Source organism: Thermobia domestica, chromosome 5 (assembly GCF_964235325.1).
Source record: "Thermobia domestica chromosome 5, izTheDome1.hap1.1, whole genome shotgun sequence".
Taxonomy (NCBI): domain Eukaryota; kingdom Metazoa; phylum Arthropoda; class Insecta; order Zygentoma; family Lepismatidae; genus Thermobia; species Thermobia domestica.
The window spans coordinates 315,985,924-316,005,896 of NC_137458.1; the positions used below are offsets into that span (position 1 = coordinate 315,985,924).

General features: G+C 38.5%; 1 protein-coding gene across 2 annotated transcripts in view; it reads right to left on the minus strand.

Moving 5' to 3' along the window:
* Positions 1 to 9,033, minus strand: part of Nmdmc (NAD-dependent methylenetetrahydrofolate dehydrogenase) — a 34,407-nt gene extending 25,374 nt beyond the window's left edge. The window contains exons 1-2 of one of the 2 annotated variants that reach the window (XM_081760451.1): positions 8,747 to 9,033; positions 2,213 to 2,254 (exon numbers count right to left, since the gene is read on the minus strand). In XM_081760451.1, the coding sequence (XP_081616577.1) occupies positions 2,213 to 2,254; positions 8,747 to 8,853 (149 nt within the window). In that variant the 5' untranslated portion in view covers positions 8,854 to 9,033. The remainder of the gene's footprint in view (positions 1 to 2,212; positions 2,255 to 8,746) is intronic. The other variant, XM_081760452.1, reaches the window with a different exon arrangement.
* Between the last annotated feature and the right edge of the window lie 10,940 nt (positions 9,034 to 19,973).

Consider the following 19,973-nt stretch of genomic DNA (forward strand, 5'->3'; position numbering starts at 1 on the left):
GTATAATGAAATGAGGAAATAACCAAATTTAACCAACATCAGTTCCTCTGAAGGTACGAACTGAATGATACACGAACAGCGAAAAAATGAACTACTGGGCGATGATTTAGACACGGGTCTTGTATTACTGTACCGATGAGTTAAACATTTGAGATATGCACATGCCTTATCCCTGGAGCATATTTCTTTAGTTACTAGAAATGAATCGTTAGAAATATAGTCAGGGCGTTCACAAAATCAAATTTAACTTTACATGAAAGGTAAACAAAGACAAAAAATATTACGATAAATTAATTTAAATTGTACCAAGAAAGTCAGCCCCTCTCCAAACAAAACTTTTCATTTTAAAGATATACAATGAGAGAGAGTTTCTATTCATTCCCATCCTTACCTATCCCCCACTTGCTATACTCCAGATGCTTTCTTTTATACAGCTTCTGTTTTTAAGGCTTTAAAAGTTTCGACGAAGGATTGATATTAGAGTGTATAAATAGAAGTTAAAATATGATGAACATAACTTGCGTATCTTCCTTATTTCATAGAATTCGCTGTCGAAATAACTGTCCTATGAACACAGACATTACATGCAAGAACTATTACTTTTTTAAAACTTCTATTTCCACATAGAGGGTTTGTCCCGGAAGTAGTATGACTGATTTTTTCCCGCCAAAACGTGTTGAAGAAGGGGGATGTTACTGCGCTGGTTGAGTGGGGTTCTTAGCTACGAGCGCACCAGTCACCGGTGGTCTCCAAACCTTCACGGAGTGTAGATGGAGTTGAGTTGAGTCGATTTTGAGTTTAACGTCCCTTTCAGCACAGAGGCAATATGAGACGTGGACCTACTGATTAACGTGGAATCCGAACCACATGAACTCCCGCCGGGAATCAAACTCGGGTCCCCCACGCCAAAGATGTGTACGTTAACTGCTTAGCCACGCAGGAGCTCGGACTGTACACCGAGTTTAAGGTGAACCCTTTCAAGGTGCCTTGTCATCTCCACAAAGGAGTGGTTCACATAGAGTTTGTACCGCCTGGTCTGATTGTGAATGCTACATTCTACGTGGAAGTACTTGAAAAACTCAGAAAACGAGTCGCCCGCGTCCGACCTGCAATCGCTTGATCATGGAAACTTCATCAGAACAATGCGCAGAGCCACACTGCCTTTGCTGTCATGGACTTCCTGGCCAAACATGGCATCACACAGCTTCCCCAGCCACCTTACAGTCCAGATGTCGCTCCTTCAGACTTCTTCCTCTTCCCCTGACTGAAAAGGGTCATGAAAGGACGGAACCATAGCTCGGTCCAGGCCATTCAAGAGGCCGTAACGAGGCAGCTGAAGAGCATTTCAGTTTCTGCGTTCCAGGGAGCCTTGAGTGATTGGCAGAGTCGCTGGAAACGCTGTGTTGATGCAGAAGGGACATATTTTAAAAACCATTTAGGCGGCGTGTCAAAATTATGAATTAAAAAATAATAATAATAATAAATAAATCCTACTACTTTCCAGAAAAACGCTGTAAGTGCATATTATTCAAATAAGAATCTTAATATATTATGATATTAGAGTGGCGACATGAGATGGCATTTCCAATTCAATGTAAGTTAGCTATGAACTTCAATTTTCTGCCTAATTATATGTGTTAAACTTTATTTGTTCAATATGTTACATTCTTTACTAAAGATATAGTTTATCGGAACACAAAAAACAAGACACATATACCACCTAAATTAAAATTAGATTCATGCATTCGTACAAAGGCGTAATTGAGAAGTGCCAAATGACATCTTCATAATATCCTTCGTTAAACATTATCAATATCTAATTACAGATAAACTATGTGTAATATGCATCCCCATCGTGCCTTATCATGCATGTATAACAATACGAAGGAATATATAAATTCACTTCAGTACGAACATAGTCTTAGAACATCACGAAACGCAGCAAAATAAAATATCTTTCCATTAGATCCCCTGGTTTCCTGTCACAAATTATGCCAATGATCTTTTTACAGTTTTCAGCACTGAGTTGCCCTGAAATGTAAACGATCTTATATTTTGGTCTAATTGGTTCTTAGCAATCTCTTTCCCACGTTCATTACATGCAAATTTTATGCTGCCCGAATACGGATATAGTTCTTCATGCTGAATGTTTTGTATTTTCCCCACATGGACGAACACTGTTCCCATATCAAAAATAGTTTCTTGTACTTACTCACGCCTTCGACGAGCTGGTTGTGGAAACGCTGACAGCATGCTGAAATAATCAGCAACAATTATAACAGAAGTAAGTAAATTTGTATGTTTATAAAAGGTAAAATTATGTGAATCATACTAAGTCTTGACGCATTGCTCCGTTTTTCAACCATGATCTCAAAATATGTTTGAAGAACAATAATTTTTGTAATCAAGCATAGAAAAAAGTGTCTTTTTTTTCTTTCTGTATGGACACCGAATCTATGATTTTCAACCCCAAAATCGAGATTATAAATGAAAGTCCCTTTCCTTGAAATTTAGGTCTTCTTCTGTCACACAAGACGTTGAAGCCAGAGACAAACGGTGGACGCTTAAAACTTCACTTTTGTGATTTTTTATCCTCTAACAAATACTTCAAATTTCTCTTTCCATTTGAAGTTCATAAACTGTCATATGTAAACTTTTATGCTTACATGACAAGCATAACTTACCCAATCAATAGAAGCTGGAAAATAGATCCTGAACAATAAAATGTTCAGTTATAAGCACAGGGCGTTTTTTTAAAACTCATGGATTTCATTTGGGTGTAGAATTTTTAACTGAAATCCGATTTTCATGCGGTCTGTACAAATGGTCACGGTAAGATGGGAGATTTATGGGTCTATGATTATTGGTTTGAATCCATCAAGGGTAGTAACGCCCACGCCTCAAGAAAAACAACAAATATTCGCCAGTGTACCTTACAATTGAAATGAGATTTTAAATTTTTCAAGTGGACCTGCAGAATACAAATTAAGTGTTAGTAATATTACCCACAACGATAAAAATTATTTCTTGGGCGACAGAGAGATTTCTTGGGTGGCCTAAGGAGTTGATAACTGACACCTTCCACAACACCCGTCTGCGGGATCCGATGCTTCCCTCTCTCACTCAGAAGCGATCCTGTTTCTTCCAACTTATTCATTAGCGACTACATTGTGTTCCTGTCTAGGACACAACATGAGGCAAATTTGTTTCTAAACGCCCTTTGCGAAGCAGCAACAGATTCCGTTCTCCAAACACTTTTAACGATAACGGTTGCTCCAAAGAGTACACCGTTTTCACTGCGTCCTGACCACAATCCCACACTAGCACACAATTGCACTAGTACAGCAAAACAATTCCCAATACAACGGCTAAGTTCCCTGTTCCTTGTTGCTCTTGGCGAGATTGCCATTAATGGAAAACTCAAACCTCCGCACCGCACCTCATTACAATTGTAAGGTACACTAATGTCCAAAATGAACGTCACATATCTATAACTGTCTTCTTGTAAGAATATAATTTGATAATGATTTTGCAGGGTACTTTTAATACTGACACTATGTGTATAATCGGGAAATGTATATTTGTGGAAATTTTCATAGCAAAACAATTATAAATATAAAAATTAGAGTGAGTAAAACAAAATGTTGCTAAATGGACAAGAAAGTTTTACTTTTTTGTTTTATTGTTCTTATTTACTGTTCTTTTGACATGGAATTTGCTACACACATGTCTTTCATGTCTTTGCAGATTATACACATACTAACATTGAAAGAAATACCGGGCGAATTCGTTATCAAATTATATCCCTACAACAACATATTTATAGACATGCGACAATAATTTTGGACATAAGTGTACATTGGCAAATATCTGCTGTTTTTATGGTGGTGGTTTTCTGGTGTATGTAGTCCAGGGTTCCATTCTCAATAGGAGAGCACAGATAACTAATTTTCACCATTATTTCTTTTCATTAATAATCTCCTTTGGCATAACCGTGGGGCAACAAACTAAAAAAGAAAATAAATAATTTTATTTTCATTTTTCTATTATTTTTTACGATCTAATTCTGTCTTAGTGTACCAAAACACATTTTGAGAAAAAAAATCGACGAGTTCAAAATAATAATAATAATATATAAAAATAACGGAAAGTAATACCCAAAAATTCTTGAAAGCTGTCTTAAATATACCATTAATCAGTGGCGTATTTAAGGGAAGCTTCCGGGCTTAAGCCCCCAAATTTTATTTACTATATTAAAGTAAATGAAATATCTTGCAGAATTTACACATTTCCAGGACTAAAGTGAGCAAAGCCACCACCATCCCGCTCCGAAACAAAATCGTAAATACGCCACTGCCATTAATACATAGGATACATTGGAATTTGGATGCAATCTGCTCCAGAAGCCATTTACAGATGATCCAGGACAGTTTTACATAATACAAACTGGATTAATCTGTTCCTGGGTTCTACGACTTAGAATTTTTAACATTCTGGATTTTATGAAATGAAATGAAACCTGAATTGAACGCCCCTTCGGCTAAGGGAGATGGTGATTAAAGCAAGTGAATGATGATTTAAGAATGAGTGGAATGAGAAAGTAGGAGAAAACGGGAGTACCCCGAGAAAACCCATGGACACGATGTCCATCACAAAATTACTTGGCCGGAAATCGAAGCAGAAGCCCTACATTCACCAGAAGAAAGCGCTCTACCACTGAGTTACAACGCTTTCTTTGGATTTTAAGGCAAAATATTCACAAATTATAATAACCTTTAATAGTAAAATAATGGGTTTCTCTCTATTATCAGCTTTTCGCATACAAAGAAGTGACTAGAGCTACCAGATTATGCACTCATGTCCAAAATTACTGTCGCATGTCTATAAGTATGTTATTGTAGGAATATAATTTGATAACGAATTTGCCCGGTATTTCTTATAACGTTAGTATGTGTATCATTGGCAAAGAAATGTATGTGCCCGATTATACACATAGTATCAGTATTAAAAGTACCCTGCAAAATCATTATCGAATTATATTCTTACAAGAAGACAGTTATAGATGTGTGACAATCATTTTGAACACGAGTGTACACAGATAGTTTTTCACCGGGTCTAATAGCCTACAAAGCCCTTTTCTTGATTTTGGACTCGCAGGGGACGCATTTGGGTGGTGAAAATGCATGCATAAAATGTGAGAATAGACTTCCAGGACGACGGATATTAGTTGTAATGGATTGATTCTTCAATTGTACCTTTCAGCAGCGAGACCATATAGAACACAGGTCTGCTGCCTTAACAGGGGATCCGAACCATATGAGCTTCTGCCGGAAATCGAATAAGTCTCCCGCGCCAAAAGTGCATACGCCACGAAAGAGCTTCTGACGGATAACAGAGTCAAATCCATAGTTTTCGGAGTCACTGAGATCAATACTGACATTCCCGACACCGTTCCAGTTCAAGTTTAAATCTCCATCGCCATCCTTGGGACGATGGGGGAAGATTACAAAATAACATGTCAAAAACGATTGACATTAGTGTCAAATACATAGTTTTCGGGATCGCTAAGATGATTAGTACCAGTCCTAATGACATTCAAGGCGAAGTTGCGGAAAAAAGGGGACATGTCAGCTGGTTTGGGAATTGACAGGAGTAACGCCGAAGACGTTGTTCTTCCTGAATTATTAGTTAATTGATTTCTTTATTTTTAAATATCATATATTGCATAAATATGCTCACCGTGCGAGGAACGGGTACAACAGCTAATATTTAAACAAAAAGGTAAATTAATAAAATTAAAAATAACACAAAACAGGCACATAAACAGCGAAAATCACACCAAATCCTTTCATTACACAGCTTGAGCTCCTTTGTGGTTAAGCGGTTAGCGCACAGACCTCAGGCGTGGGAGACACGGATTCGATTCTCGGCGGGAGCTCATGTGGTACGGATTCCACGTTAAACTATAGATCCATGTCTCATAGAGCCTTGCTGCTGAAAGGAACTCTAAACTTAAAATCAAATCAGATCATTACACAGATTTAAACAACGAACTGGATGATAAAGCGAATGGGTGGCCCGAGCGTTGAGAAAACGTAAGCACGAACACAATACTAGGCGTTCAGATTCCTGTAAAAAAAATTTGCTCGACTCTCCCTTTGGATCCCCGACCAATACTGTATTCATGTGTAATAATCCCTCTATTCAAGCAAACACTCTCATTGCAATGTTTCTGATTTTACACCCTTTGCTACAGTCCTCCCTGGAACCGGATTAAAAGGAAATTGGCTTATAATGGCACAAACTTGCTTTCTGCCATCCCGTGTCTTTTTAATAGTTTATGTACGATATATCGGTAATTGTTTAGTATTAGGTGGCCAAAAGCGGCAAAAAAGCAGGGTTTGAAAAAACCCGGGTATTTTTGAAAAAACCCAACCCACCTGGGCCCATGTGGGTTTTTTCGGGTATTTTCGGGTTTTATTGGGTTTAATTGGGTTTTACCGAAATATTTCAATCTCTTTGGGGTAAAATTGTCAAAATGTGATTTACATTTCATGAGTATCATTGTCACAACTTGCAACAACTTTCTATTCACTGCTGTTTTGAAAAAAATGCCGCCATTTTGAAATTTTATATTGGATCGCCGAAAAAAATCTATACATCGAATTTAGAATGTGTTGTGCTTCTACTCTCAAAATATCAACTTAAAAAGTCCGAAAATTGCACCTTGTAGCATGGATAACCGCTATTTTGAAAAATGGACGCCATTTTGAAAAATTTTATGCCGCCAAAATATATACAGCTAATTTAGTCTCTCATGCTTCTACTTTGAACCAATAATACAATAACAAAAAAGTCAAAAACCCAGGTGGGTTTTAAGATTTTTTTTCAGGCGGGTCCAACCCGAAAAAACCCGGTGGGTTTTTTCGGGCTGGGCCCACTTGGGCAAACCCTGCAAAAAAGAGAATGATTTACAGGAGAAATGAGTTGATAGTGGTGTTTAAGTAATCAAGAAGGTATCGTACACAATTTTTTGAAGGCAGTACGGTAGAGGAACTGTACAAACCGTAAATGTAAGTGGAAGTGATTGCCTATTTTATGTCGAGAACAGAACCTAACGAACCCCTGCGGGGCTTCTAACCCGTTCCTACTACTACTACTTATACTATAGATCCTAATTCAACGCATGAAACCATAAAACAACCGAATCGAAATAGAACATCGCAGAAAGGTACGTGAGAAAGCTGGCCCTCCAAAGCTAAACAATAGCCGATACATCTTATTAAAACAATTAACATCTTTCGTTTTCTTCTTCGTCTTATAACTCTCTCCCACAAAACCATCTCTGCTACGTGTACTCAGACTTCTAAGCTATTCTATGCATAAGTGTCGGAAGTTTTATAGAACGGCTTTGTCCGTCCGTTTGTCTGTCGACAAGTATCAGAGTAAAAACGGTAACAGATATCGAGAACTGATTTTTTTTCGCAATTGATTCAGTATCTCAAGGATAGGTCCCATCATCTTCATTAACTCTTTATCGAAACCGGAAGTGGTTCAAAATAGTCATTTCCAGTTTTAACGTTTATCGCCATAGAACGAAAATGGGAACAGATTGCGAGAAGCGTTTTTTGCAAACGATTCAGCATCTCATCACAACACATCATGACTATCCACAACATTCTACCGAAAAGAAGGGGTTCAAATTTACTATTACTTCCGGTGTAAATGCTATCAATATACGGTTTTTTCCAATCGATTCAGCGCCCGAGGAATAGGTGTCATCTGTTCCGGTAATCCTCTATTCAAATAGAAAAATTGGCCATTTCCGGTTTCAATGTTTATTGCCATAGAACAAAAAGAGATAACAAAAAGTAGTTTTCTGCAGATGATTTGGCGTCTCAAGACAACATATCATGACTATCCACAACACTACCTGTTCAAATTTACTATTATTTACGTTTCAACATCTTTGATTTCTGTATAGCACAAAAGAGAAAAGATATCAAAACGTGGCTTTTGCAATCGATTCAGTGTTCCAAGAATGGGTTCCATCTCCTCCCTTAGCCTCTATTCAAACCGAAATGGTTGTTTTCTGTCTTCGTTACGAATCGGTTCATTGAACGATCCATTGAATGAAATTACCAAAGCAAAGACTTGCCATTATAGATGAACTACTTCAAGTTTGCGTATTGATTTCGTATAGTTTGGAAATCTTAAATTTACACTATGAAACGATACTCACTTGTTAATGCTTATAACTAACAGAAAGAGTATATTAACTTTCCATCAACATCAAAATTAAGGAAACAAAACAAACAATAAAACATTATCTTGCTCCCTCAAATGGAATTAGAACCATCTGCTTACGAAATTTTACTTCTTAAATTCGCCAAACAAATGTCATTGGTAAAATATTAGAAAATTCGGGTTAACTTTACAATGCCGGCTCCAACTGGTGTACTCACTCTGAAACACGAAATTATTTTCTATTAATTTCATGAAAATGGGTCAAAACTTCCCTAACCTTAAGCTAACCCGCTCCTACCTCTACCTTACTTATCCCTATCTTACTCTACTCTACCCTACCCTACCCTACTAGGCCCTTTTCTAGCGGTCCTACTTATAGATGCGCAGCTGGAGCGTGCATTGTAAAGTTTACCCCAAAACTCCTAAAACAGAATTACAGGTAAGTTATTTCATCAGCTAATAACTGATAAAAAAAAAAAGTCAACTCGTCTATACATACCGGGAGAAAGTTGTATGAAAACTTCTGTAGCTTTCACTCTTGCATTTTGCAGCTTTTGCGAATAAGTTGGCTGCAGCGCTCATTGAATGTCGTATTGAACAACTCATTGTTCTTGTTTACAACTAAACTTTCATACATACACTTACGGCGCTTAAATACTTTTCTGTTATCGCTTCACAATAGTCCAAAGTTCAGATACAAGCTTTGCCTTACTCTAGAGCAGCTTCCGTCGCCCGTCTGCCAAGTGCGTCTGCTATCGTGAGAGAAGCGCGTCTCGCAATTCGTCTGTTTCCTGATTTCTTCTTCTTCTTCTGTGGTTGCATCTTGCCTTAGCGAAGATCGCTCTCCCGGCAATTATATACGGTATGATGAAAAGAAAAAGATGAGGAATTGAGATGAATCTTTAGAGATGCTTATAAGATGCTAAATAACTTAGTTCTTTGTAAATATAGATAATAGGCGATAAGAACAGGTGGAGATAAAGTAAAAATAAACGAATCTACATTAAAAGGGCCAGAACCGTGAAATTTATGAAGAATAGAGAGAAATGGCGGGCGATATTGTTGATAAAGAGGGCAAGAGAAAATGAGATGATCGATAGAGCCAGTATCTAGACCACAATTACAAAGTGGAGTAGTACGTTTTCGGAGAAGATATAAGCGTTGGGGAGTATACAGAATGTGAAGTCTGTTACGGAGCAGAAAATGGAGGTAGGAGGGAGAGAAAGGATGTTGAATAAACCAAGATGGAGAGCGGAGAGAGCAAGGATGATACCAGTACCAACGGGCCTTTGTACAGGAGGCATTATAAGCAGTCCAGCGTTGATAATGAAGTGTAATAAGGCGTGGGAAAAGGTCAATAGGCGAGACTGAAAGATCTATGGGAGTGCCATGCAGGGCTCCGAAACGGGCTGCGGCATCGGCAAGAGAATTCCCGAGGATGTTGACATGGCCTTTGGACCAAATTAAGCAAGTAGTATAGTTGAGGGTAGTCCGGCGGTATAAAAGAAAACGGATTTCATAAAGAATCCAGGAGGATTTTGAAGTCCAGGGGGAAGATTGTAAGGATTGGAGGAGAGATTTAGAATCAGTGGCGATACAGATAGATGTATACTGATGCTGAAGAGAATGAAGAAGAGTCGCAAACAAGGCATAAGCTTCAGTGAGAAAGGTAGAGACATAATGGGGCAGTTGAAAGCTGAAACATTGTTGAAGAGAGGAATCGTAGAAGGCTGATCCCAAATGCACGCCCTGGCCAGAACCATCGCAGTACAAATGAACAGTGTCCTGAGGGAGAGGAGGAATGGATGAGGAAAAGCAATGTTGGTAAGTTGCGGGAGGGAAAAGTTGGGTAGAAGGATATTGGGGAAAAATTATAGAAAATGATTGAGAAAGAACTGGATAGTCATGCAAGTAGCAAGGGAGAGTATACGTGCGCTGGATGTGTAATAGATGTGGTGCAAGATCTAGATAACTGGAGTATATGAAAGGGAGAGATGCGAGATATGGAGAACGTTTTCGGCCTGTATGAAGGTGTCGAAGCAGAGTGAGTTTAGGGAGGAGAGAGGATCGTGTAAATTGGAAACGTTGAAGACAGAATTTGTCTGAGAGGTGTTTCAAGTGAATTGCTAAAGGTGGAACTCGGGTCTCAGAATAAAGCGCAGTGGCAGCAGTGGTGGAAGGGAGACTAAGAGTACGGCAGAGAGTAGTATATTGAAGGGATTGGAATTTTTGAAAGACTCGAGAAGGAGATGGAGATAGAAAGAAACCACCATACGTTAAAATAGGTAAGTAAACCTGTTTATATAACAGGAGGAGAACACGAAAATCTGTAGACCAAGTAGAAGTAGAAATAGAACGAATTAAACGTAAGAAGGATGATGTTTTTTGATGTAGATGATGATAATGGGGGGTCCAACGTAAAGAAGAGTCTAAAACGATTCCAAGGTATTTAACTGAAGGACGGCGAGGAAGAGTGATACCGGTGAAAGTAAGGGAGGGTAGGGCGGGAGAGCGTTTGCGAGTAAAGACTAGAAAGGAAGTTTTGTTCCAGTTTATTCTTAAGCCATGTGTACAACACCAGGTGGAGAAAGTGGTGAGAGCTGAAATGAGTTGGGGTATAGCTAGTTGAGGGGAGGGAGAAGTAATATAGAAGACTAAATCATCACAATAGGAAAGAACCCGGACAGTGTTACTGGTTTGGCGAAGAATCGGGGCCAGAAAGAGATTGAACAAAAGAGGAGATAATACAGAACCTTGAGGAAGACCTTGGGAAGTGGTGCGACCTTCAGAGAGTTGGGAACCGAGGCGAAGATACAAGATACGTTGGACCAGAAGGTTGTAAATGATGCGGAGATATTTCGACGGGATGCCTTGTTGCCAAAGTATATCTATGAGATCATAAAGGGGAACTGAGTCATAAGCCTGAGAAAGATCAATAAATACGGCAAAAACAAACTGGGTACGGGAAAAAGCAAGCCAAATATCAGAGATAAGAACAGACAGACAGTCAGAAACACTGGAACCTAGTCGACAACCGTATTGTTGTTTGTAAAATAAAAGGTGGTGTTCACAGAACCATTGGAGGCGTTGTTTCAGGAGATGTTCGAAGACCTTTAAAAGACATGAGGAGAGGGCAATAGGACGATAATGTTCAGCGATACCTGGTTGTTTGGTGGGTTTGAGGATGGGAATAATAACATAATCTTTCCATGGAGGGGGAATGCGTTCAGAAGACCATACAGTATTATATAAGGTGAGTAGGAAGTTCTGGTACAGTGGAGGAAGATGTTGTAGGTGGCGGTAATGTATACCGTCTTTGCCAGATGAGGAGTTGGGTAGACGGGATAAGATGAGAGAAAGTTCAGACATAGTGAAAGGAAGATGGATAGGGGTTGATGGTTCTGGAGAATAGAGAGGTGAAAGCCAAAGAGGAGGGAAGAGACATGTGGATGGTGCTAACTGGGAATGGAATTGATGAAGCCAGGGAGAGGAAATAGATTCACCAGAGGGAGGACGACATGTCTTGTTACGAAGGGACCGGTAAAATTTCCAAATGGAGGATAAAGAGGAACCATAACGTAAGTTGGAACAAAATTGGCGCCAGGCATTACGACGGGTTTGTTGAAGAATACGGGTCGTAGTGGCTTGGGTTTGTTGATATATCAGGAAATTGGAGTAGGAGCGAGTGGCGAGGTATGTTTTAAGGGCTTGACGTCGTCGAAAAATCCATTGTTGACATTCCCTAGTCCACCATTTAGGATAATGAGAATGGACAAAAGAGGAACGAATGGAGGGAGAGGAAGCAAGGTGGGAGTGTGATACTGCTTGGGAAAGGCGAGAACAAAAAGTAGTGTGAAGATGGAGAGGATCACTAGACGAGGGAGGGGGAGAGAAATGGTCAAAGCAGGAAGAATAAAGGGACCAATCGAGGTTAGTAGAATATGGGCGACCTATAGAGGAGGAGGATGAAAAGGAAGGAGAAGTAGAGTTATGTAAAATGATGGGAAAGTGATCACTGCCATAAGGATCGGAAGTAACAGTCCATGTAAGGTGGCTAGAGTAAGCTGGAGAACAAAAGGTGAGATCAGGTGCGGTAGGAAGTTCACGGGGACGGGGAAGACGCGTAGGAGTGCCGGTATTCAGAAGAGTACAGGGTAAGGTGGGAAGTAGACGATACAGGGCAGAGCCAGCGGGGTTGGAAAAAGGAGCCCCCCAGAAAGGGTGATTACAATTTACATCGCCACCTACAATCCAGGGAGGGGTAAGGAAATTAAAAAGATAGAGCCAGAGATGATCAGGAAGGTGAACGTGAGGAGGAATGTAGAGGTTAACCAGGGTGAGAGAGTGAACGGTGACCATTTGACATTGAACTTCGGGGTATTGGATGGGAGGAGGGTGTAGTACGTAAGGTAAAGAATTATGAATGCCGAGAGAGAGTCCCCCTCGACCATCTGGGCGAACATCATGAAGCCAATGGTAGGAAGGGGTGTTAAAACGGTAGGAATCTGTAAGCCAGGTTTCTTGGAGTAAAAGAAAAGACGGATGAAATAGAGATATGAGGTGATGTAAGGCATACATTTTACTGCGAGAACTCCTCATGTTCCATTGTAAGAGAGTAGAAAAGCAGGAACCAGATGATTTTATAGTGAATGTGATTGTAATAGCTTGAGTATGGTGATGCAAGATTTATAGTCGGGAGGAGAAAATTTATGTTGCGATTTTTCTAAAATAGAAAGGATGGACGAAACAGCGGAGGAAAAAGAAGGTATGGGATCTGCCGCATTTGACGGTTTCTGAAAAGCTGTGACAGTGCTGGGAAGGGGAGAAAATGCTAAAGGGGATCGGTCAGTTGGAAGAGGTGGGGGACGGGCAGAAAAAGAAGGCGAAGAGTGAGGACTGAGAGAGCGCTTTTTTCTAACACCGGAAGGAGAGGGAGGAGAATGAGAAGTGGAAGGCCGAGAAGTAACAGCTGAATATGAAAAGGAAGCGGAGGTAGGGATAGAGGACGGAGTAAAGCTAGAATTGGCAAGAAGGGACGAAGTGGAATGGGGAAGTGGATCTCCCTTTAAGGAGCGCTGTGCAGGGGTCGTGGTTAAATAGCGTCGTTTGGCATCAGTATAGGATAGATGTTCTGTAGCCATCAGTGTATTAATTTGAATTTGGAGAAGACGTTCAGGACACTGAGGGAAGGTAGCCACATGGTCACCAGCACAGTGCTTACATTTGGGAGGTGCAGAGCAGGAGGAAGAGGGGTGGTTGGGTAGGCCGCACCTAACACAAGATTGTTTACCACGACAGGCCTGCTTAAAATGGCCGTAAAAAAGGCAGTTGGTACATTGCTTGAGTCTCGGAATATATGTTTCGACGGGTAGGTGAAAATAGAAAAGGTTGCAATGGGAGGGGAGAGTGTTGGCATCAAAGGTGACGACGATTGTTCCGGTGGGGATGGAAGAATCCGTAACAGGAGGTGGAGAATCGGAGATAGGAGGTAAAGAAGAGTCAGAGGGAGGGGGAGCTGTAGGAACATCAGACGAAGAACGTTTTCGAAACATACGGCGAACATGCAAGATTGGAGCGCTACTGCGTAACGCAGTGATGAGTTCATCGTCCGTTAAGGACGGATCGACTCCTCGTAAGATACCCTGACATGAAACGGCGTAATTCGGAATATAAGCACGCCAATTATGTGCTGCTAATAAAGGATGATGTAGGAAATCGTTGGCTGCTTTGCCAGTTCGAAAAAAGACCTTTAAACCCTGAGGGCCAAGAGTGCGAATATCGGTGACATCGGTAAGATTGTTATTATATAAGAGTCGACCTAACTTCATAGGATGTTGCTTGCCCAAGGCAGACGTGGAGGACACGTGGACGACATAGGGTCCGAGGTGGTGATTTTTATAACTGTTGTTGGTATTGTGTGCATAAGGCACAGATGATACAGGAGAAGTAGAATTAGTAGATGATGAAGTATCCATATTAGTTGTTTGGAGCACATGGCCGTCTGAGGAGGCTGCCATATTTGGCAGCGACGAAAGTGAAAAAAAAAATTTTAAAAAAAAAAAAAAAACCTTGCACTAATGCACCACACACGTAGTAAATAAAAGGAAGAGAACACTAGTAAAGTCAAATACACTATAATGCGAGAACAACGAAACTAAAGAGCACTCAAAATCGGCTGGAGACCTAGCACAGAAGTACACTCAGTCGAAGCTCACCACGTCGTTTCCTGATTTCCTTGTTTTGGTACAGGTTGCCAGTCTAAGATTTAAAATTATATCAGAGTGTATAAAGCTAAAATCTTTACTGTTGCTGTCAAGTTTACTTTTTCGCGACGATAGAAAAGAAGGTATGGTGATCGTGAGCATCATTCTATAAGTTCCTTCGCTAAATTTGCAGAAGACCACGCAACGCAAATAATGTAACAATAATTTTTTGTCGTTAATGCCTACTATCTCAAACTGAAACACAAATTTTGCCTTGTTTTCACGCAAACCACTGCGGAATCCGACCTCGTTACAAAAAGGATAAACATTTCATGGCAGGAGAAGAAAAAAAAATCTGATTTCCGTTCGTCCTGATATGTCCTGATATGCAATCACCTAGAAGTCATGTTGTTCAATACATCCAGACCAAATTTTAAATGAATGTCTTTATAAGATTTTTCAGCTTTATTATTTCCCTACCATCAAAAATAAGGGTTAAGTGTAATTTATCGGAGAGTGAAAATCAAAAGAGATTTTCTCGAAAAAGGCTCCAACAATTTTCTTGATATTTCATAGATCAATATTTTATTAACAATTTGTAATAGGTAATCATTGCTTTTCTAGGAAAAATCCAGATGGAGTAGTTTACTCCAGATGGAATAGGAGGTGAGTTATATATACCTTAGGCATAAGGACGATTTTCTCAAAAATGGCTCGAGCGATTTTATCAATATTTCGTAAGTAAATGTTTCATTAACAATCCTACTTGAAAAAGTTCACAACAGGTGATTTCCTGGTACTCTTGAGGGAGAGTTTATTCAAAGAATTTTCACAAAAACTATTAAGGCGATTTTATCCGTATCTCATAAATTAATATTTAAAATAAAACCCCTATAGTATGGTATAAGTCGGTTCTCTTAAAAAAAAAATACACAAGGGGTAGTTTAATCTCAGGGGGATTAAATATATATTTCAATAATAACTGCAGAAAATAAGAGTGAAGAAGTTTAGTGCCATGGTCTGTACCCTTTTATATTTGAATTTTAAATTACAAATTACGTGCGAGCATTTACTGTATTTCACAATGAACAAATGTTATCAATTACATTTCCAATTTATTTTATTACAACACGTCAAACTCTCGTCCATAGTCCATTTAGAGGAAAACTAAGGTGGCTGTCGCGCACATACACGCAATTAGGAGAGCTATTCTTTAATTTACCTGCTCCCAGGGTACAAGTGGACCTGAAAAGGTAGGAGGACGCATGACGTAACGCCGTCCCCAGTGCCTATCTTTACCCATTTTTTTTTTAAGTGGGGGGACCCACAGATATTTTCTGGAAGTGAGAGGACGGCGTCCGCTCCTGTTAATTACGGTGAACACCACAATTCGATTGCTATGAACTTTGCAAATTCAAAGTATCAAGAAGTGTGGACAAAATTGGAATATTGAAGAGCTTCTGGTAGAAATGTAGACAAAGTATTTCCAGAATGCAGTGCTTTTACAATGCTTATTATAGACTGGGCCGGCACTAAGCAATTTGGAGCTCCATTCAATGACATCATTTGCCGCCTCCTTTCTCCAGAGAGAACAAATTTCAACATCCACAATTTTAGTTATGCTACCCCATCATGAATAACGAAGGGGAGGGAAAGAGCACTTGCACTCAGAGAAGCGTAAACACTACAAATACAATTTCATTGTGTTGTTTCTTTAAATAATAATCTATTATGTTAGTGAAAGATAAAGCAAACACACTTTCAGGGGAAATATGATAATGTTTTTTTATAGAATTCACTAACGAGCTTGAATCTCAATATATCAGTTTTGCAATTCCAGTGCAACTACCTCTTTTATCTTTATTTCTTGATTTTCATGTACATCTGTTAAAAATTTGAAAAAGTATTTCCACCTTCAGTGATAAGGAATTTGTTCGTGTCAAAGACAAAACCAGTTTTCATATCAAAACTGTGATAACTAACTAAGTGGAACAGTTGTTCGCTACTGTTCGAGAATTGAGTTTTTGTATTTGAGAATAATCAAGGAATTCATCCTGGAATTTGTTTGAGTATTTGCTTTAGCACTGTCCATGTGACCTTAAACTAATGCGATCTAAATGTGATTTATGAATGTAGATTCAGATAGAAGATCAGCTTACTGAATATAACCGTCATCATGAAGTTTCTTTCCAGCAATAAATATTTATGACAAATAGTTATGACAGATTTTGCCGCCCCTCGAAACTTAGCGCCCCGTGCAAATGCACGTGTTACATATATGGTAGAGCTGGCCCTAATCTGTGTAAAACTTATTGAACGCTCCTTGTATATATTGTTGGTTGGATTGGAGTTGTGTCTCTCTTAGCACCGAGACTATATGAGATGTGAACTTAGAGCTTAACGTGGAATTCGAACCATGTCCAGAATTGAACCCAGGTCTCCCACTTCATACTTCTACAGAAAGGTAGGGAAAAGATAATATGTTAATTGAACTTGTTTAAGACTTTAAATGTCGGTGTTACAAAAGTAAACAAAGGGGGGCAGGGGCGGCTCAGGGGTAGAGTGCTTACCTCTAGTGCATGGAGGTCAGTTGGTTCGATCCCCTCCCAAGTAAGTTTGTGATGGACAACGCCATGTCCCTGGGTTTTCTCGAGGTACTCCCGTTTCCTCCCACAGTCTCATTTCACAAATTCTTCTATCATCATACACTTGACTTAATCATCCGTCTACCTTAATGAAAAAAGGATTAATTGTAGGACATTAAACTGAATGATTAGGCCCTATATTTTCATTTCAAAAGTAAACAATCTACTGTCGGCAAAACTTTCTCATTTCATGATAATATTCTCTTTCTCGGCAACTCTGTAATCTTCATAAATGGCTAAAACCGGATCACGAGGTCATGAAGCTGCCAGACTTTTGCGTCAGACGACAATGTGTGCGAAACTATGTAGAATTCTGTAGCAATTGTGTATTACCTATTTATTTGATCGTACCCAATAACCCTTGTAAAGAAAGGATGGAGCTTATATCAAATACTACTTTTTTTGGTTCAATACCAACGATTGTAGTGAAATTCATCCTTCATGAGCTCAACACCAGGACCTGATAATACAATTTGATAAACAAACCTGAAAAGTTTTTTTTTTTTCTTACGAACTCGTGTAGTGCTAGGAATGCAACTTTCACGTGTTACGGGAGAAATACATCTTTCTAAAGCAATGTTAAATCTATGTGACTATGTACTTGCTATAATATAATTGGAAGATCAATTTTGGAAAATAATACACGTCAAGTTAATGTAAATGTTAGCTTTTTAAACCTTTTTTTTTTTTTTTAAAGCAATTTATCGACTTTAACAAAAGCACTAGAAATTAGAAAGTGATGAAAGCGCTCCAAAACAGATTATTAGGTAGACCTACAAATTTGCTTAACTTAGCACAAGCTTCATAACTTTTTACAGATGATGGTGTAGGGTTGCCAACTGGCCGATTTTTCACCGGCCTGGCCGGAAATATTACTGTTATTTTGATTAATACCGGTGACCGGTACAAACTTCTTACCAGCCCCTTTTTGACCGTTTTTTTTCCTCAAATTTGTATCTAGTTCGAAACAATTTCCTCTACTTCAAAGTATAGATTTAAAGAGTAACTTTCATTTTTGTAAATCCAAAACTGTCACCTTTCACCATTTATCAATGATTAATTTATTTTATTCATCAGTTTAGATAATTTTAAAGAGATGACAGGGACTGTATCAGGGAAAATTTGAAATTGACTTGTAAGGAATTTTATACATTTATTGAGAGTGATAAAGGACTTCTTAAAGTAATTTCCTGTAACTGAAATATAAATTTAAAAGAATAAATTTCATTTTCCAAATCCAAAATTGTCACGTAAAGATTAATAAACTTTTATTCATCTGTTTCAATAATTTTAAAGAAATGACGGTTAGGCATATGGTAAATACAATAAAATGAAACAAACGCCCATTTCAGTTTTTTTTTTTTTTTTTTTTTTTTTTTTTTTGTAGCACAATGTATCAATTAACCTTACTAGTGAATACAGGAGCTAATGCTCTTTTGTTCACGATAGTACGCTTTCTTCCCATGCATGGGTCCTCAACAGAGATAGGCCTACTTCACACTTAGATCCATATCATAGGTAATTTTGAGGGGGTGCCGGGTTTTTATTTTCCAGAGTTGGCAACCCTATGGTAAAGAATTCTTTTCTGTTCTTCAGTGCTCGCTATTATTTTGTGCTTTTTAGCACTTGTTGAAGTCGGTTAATAGTGTTTTTTTTAAGTTCTTATTTTCTGCTTTAATAGTGCGTTCTTGAAGTCGTTTATTTTTCTAGTGTATTTAAGTTTTCCAGTTTTTCGTTTCCCTCAGTAGTTTAGTTAGATACTTAAACTAAAAGTAGGACTAATAGGCCGGTCTACGGAAAATGCGTGACCATATATATGGCGTGTATATTTACATAATGAAGTCAGTTAATTACGACATTATAACACTGTCAGTCGTTGAAGAATTTTATGATCAACCTCCAAACATTATCATTGAATGCTTATGAAATCTATATGGGACTTCCAGGAAAGAGTACTCTTCCAAACAAATTAAGAATCATCAAAAGCGGTGGAACTATGTTCAAGTTATGCCTAAACATATACAACATACGTATATATACTCTTATATTTTACTTACGTTGGAGACTACGGAGCAGACAAAGCATTGAAATAAACCGACAATACAGCTGACAGCAAGTATGAAGTGAAGTGTTTTTTGTAAGTGCAGAAAGTAGTCAGACATGACGACTACAAAGACACATGGATATCAAAAACAAACATTGTTGTTTCATTGCGTTCCTCTTTTCACCGTAGGTTCTCTGACTTAAAACTTTTGTTGACCACAGATAATTTAAAGCACAATACGTTATGAAATCTTTTCTAAACATAATCAGGCACACAGATCCTAATATTTATTTGCTGTTTACTTCGTGTGTACTTTTATTATTTGCCTCCTATACAGGCAAGGGTACTTTACGAAACCAATATGACAGTTTATAAAATTGGAACATTCAGCAAGAGTCCGTACAAATTTGGAAGGAACCTTTTAAAGTTTATTCTTTGTGCTTAATCAAACAGTAACCAGAACGAAAAATGTTTTGTTTTAATTTCTAGACTTGTTCTAGTTTTTAACGTAACATTATTTCACATATTTCACGCGTCATGTAGAAAACTTTACGCGTAATTACCTAACCATAAAGGAAATACGAGTCATAATCAATACCGTTTTAAATGTAATCTTTAATAATTTGTATTTCATATATTTTCTTTGTATTACTATTATGTGAATAGTATGGCGTATATTATTATCTGTTTTGTACTTTTGATGTTACCATGTAATAGTTCCCATGTGAACTTTTACCATACGGGAATTTTTACCTCACCGGTGTGCTAAAAGTCCGTTTTTGTTGTTGATTAAATTATCATTTAGGCTGCTATACACTATGAGAAAAATCCTAG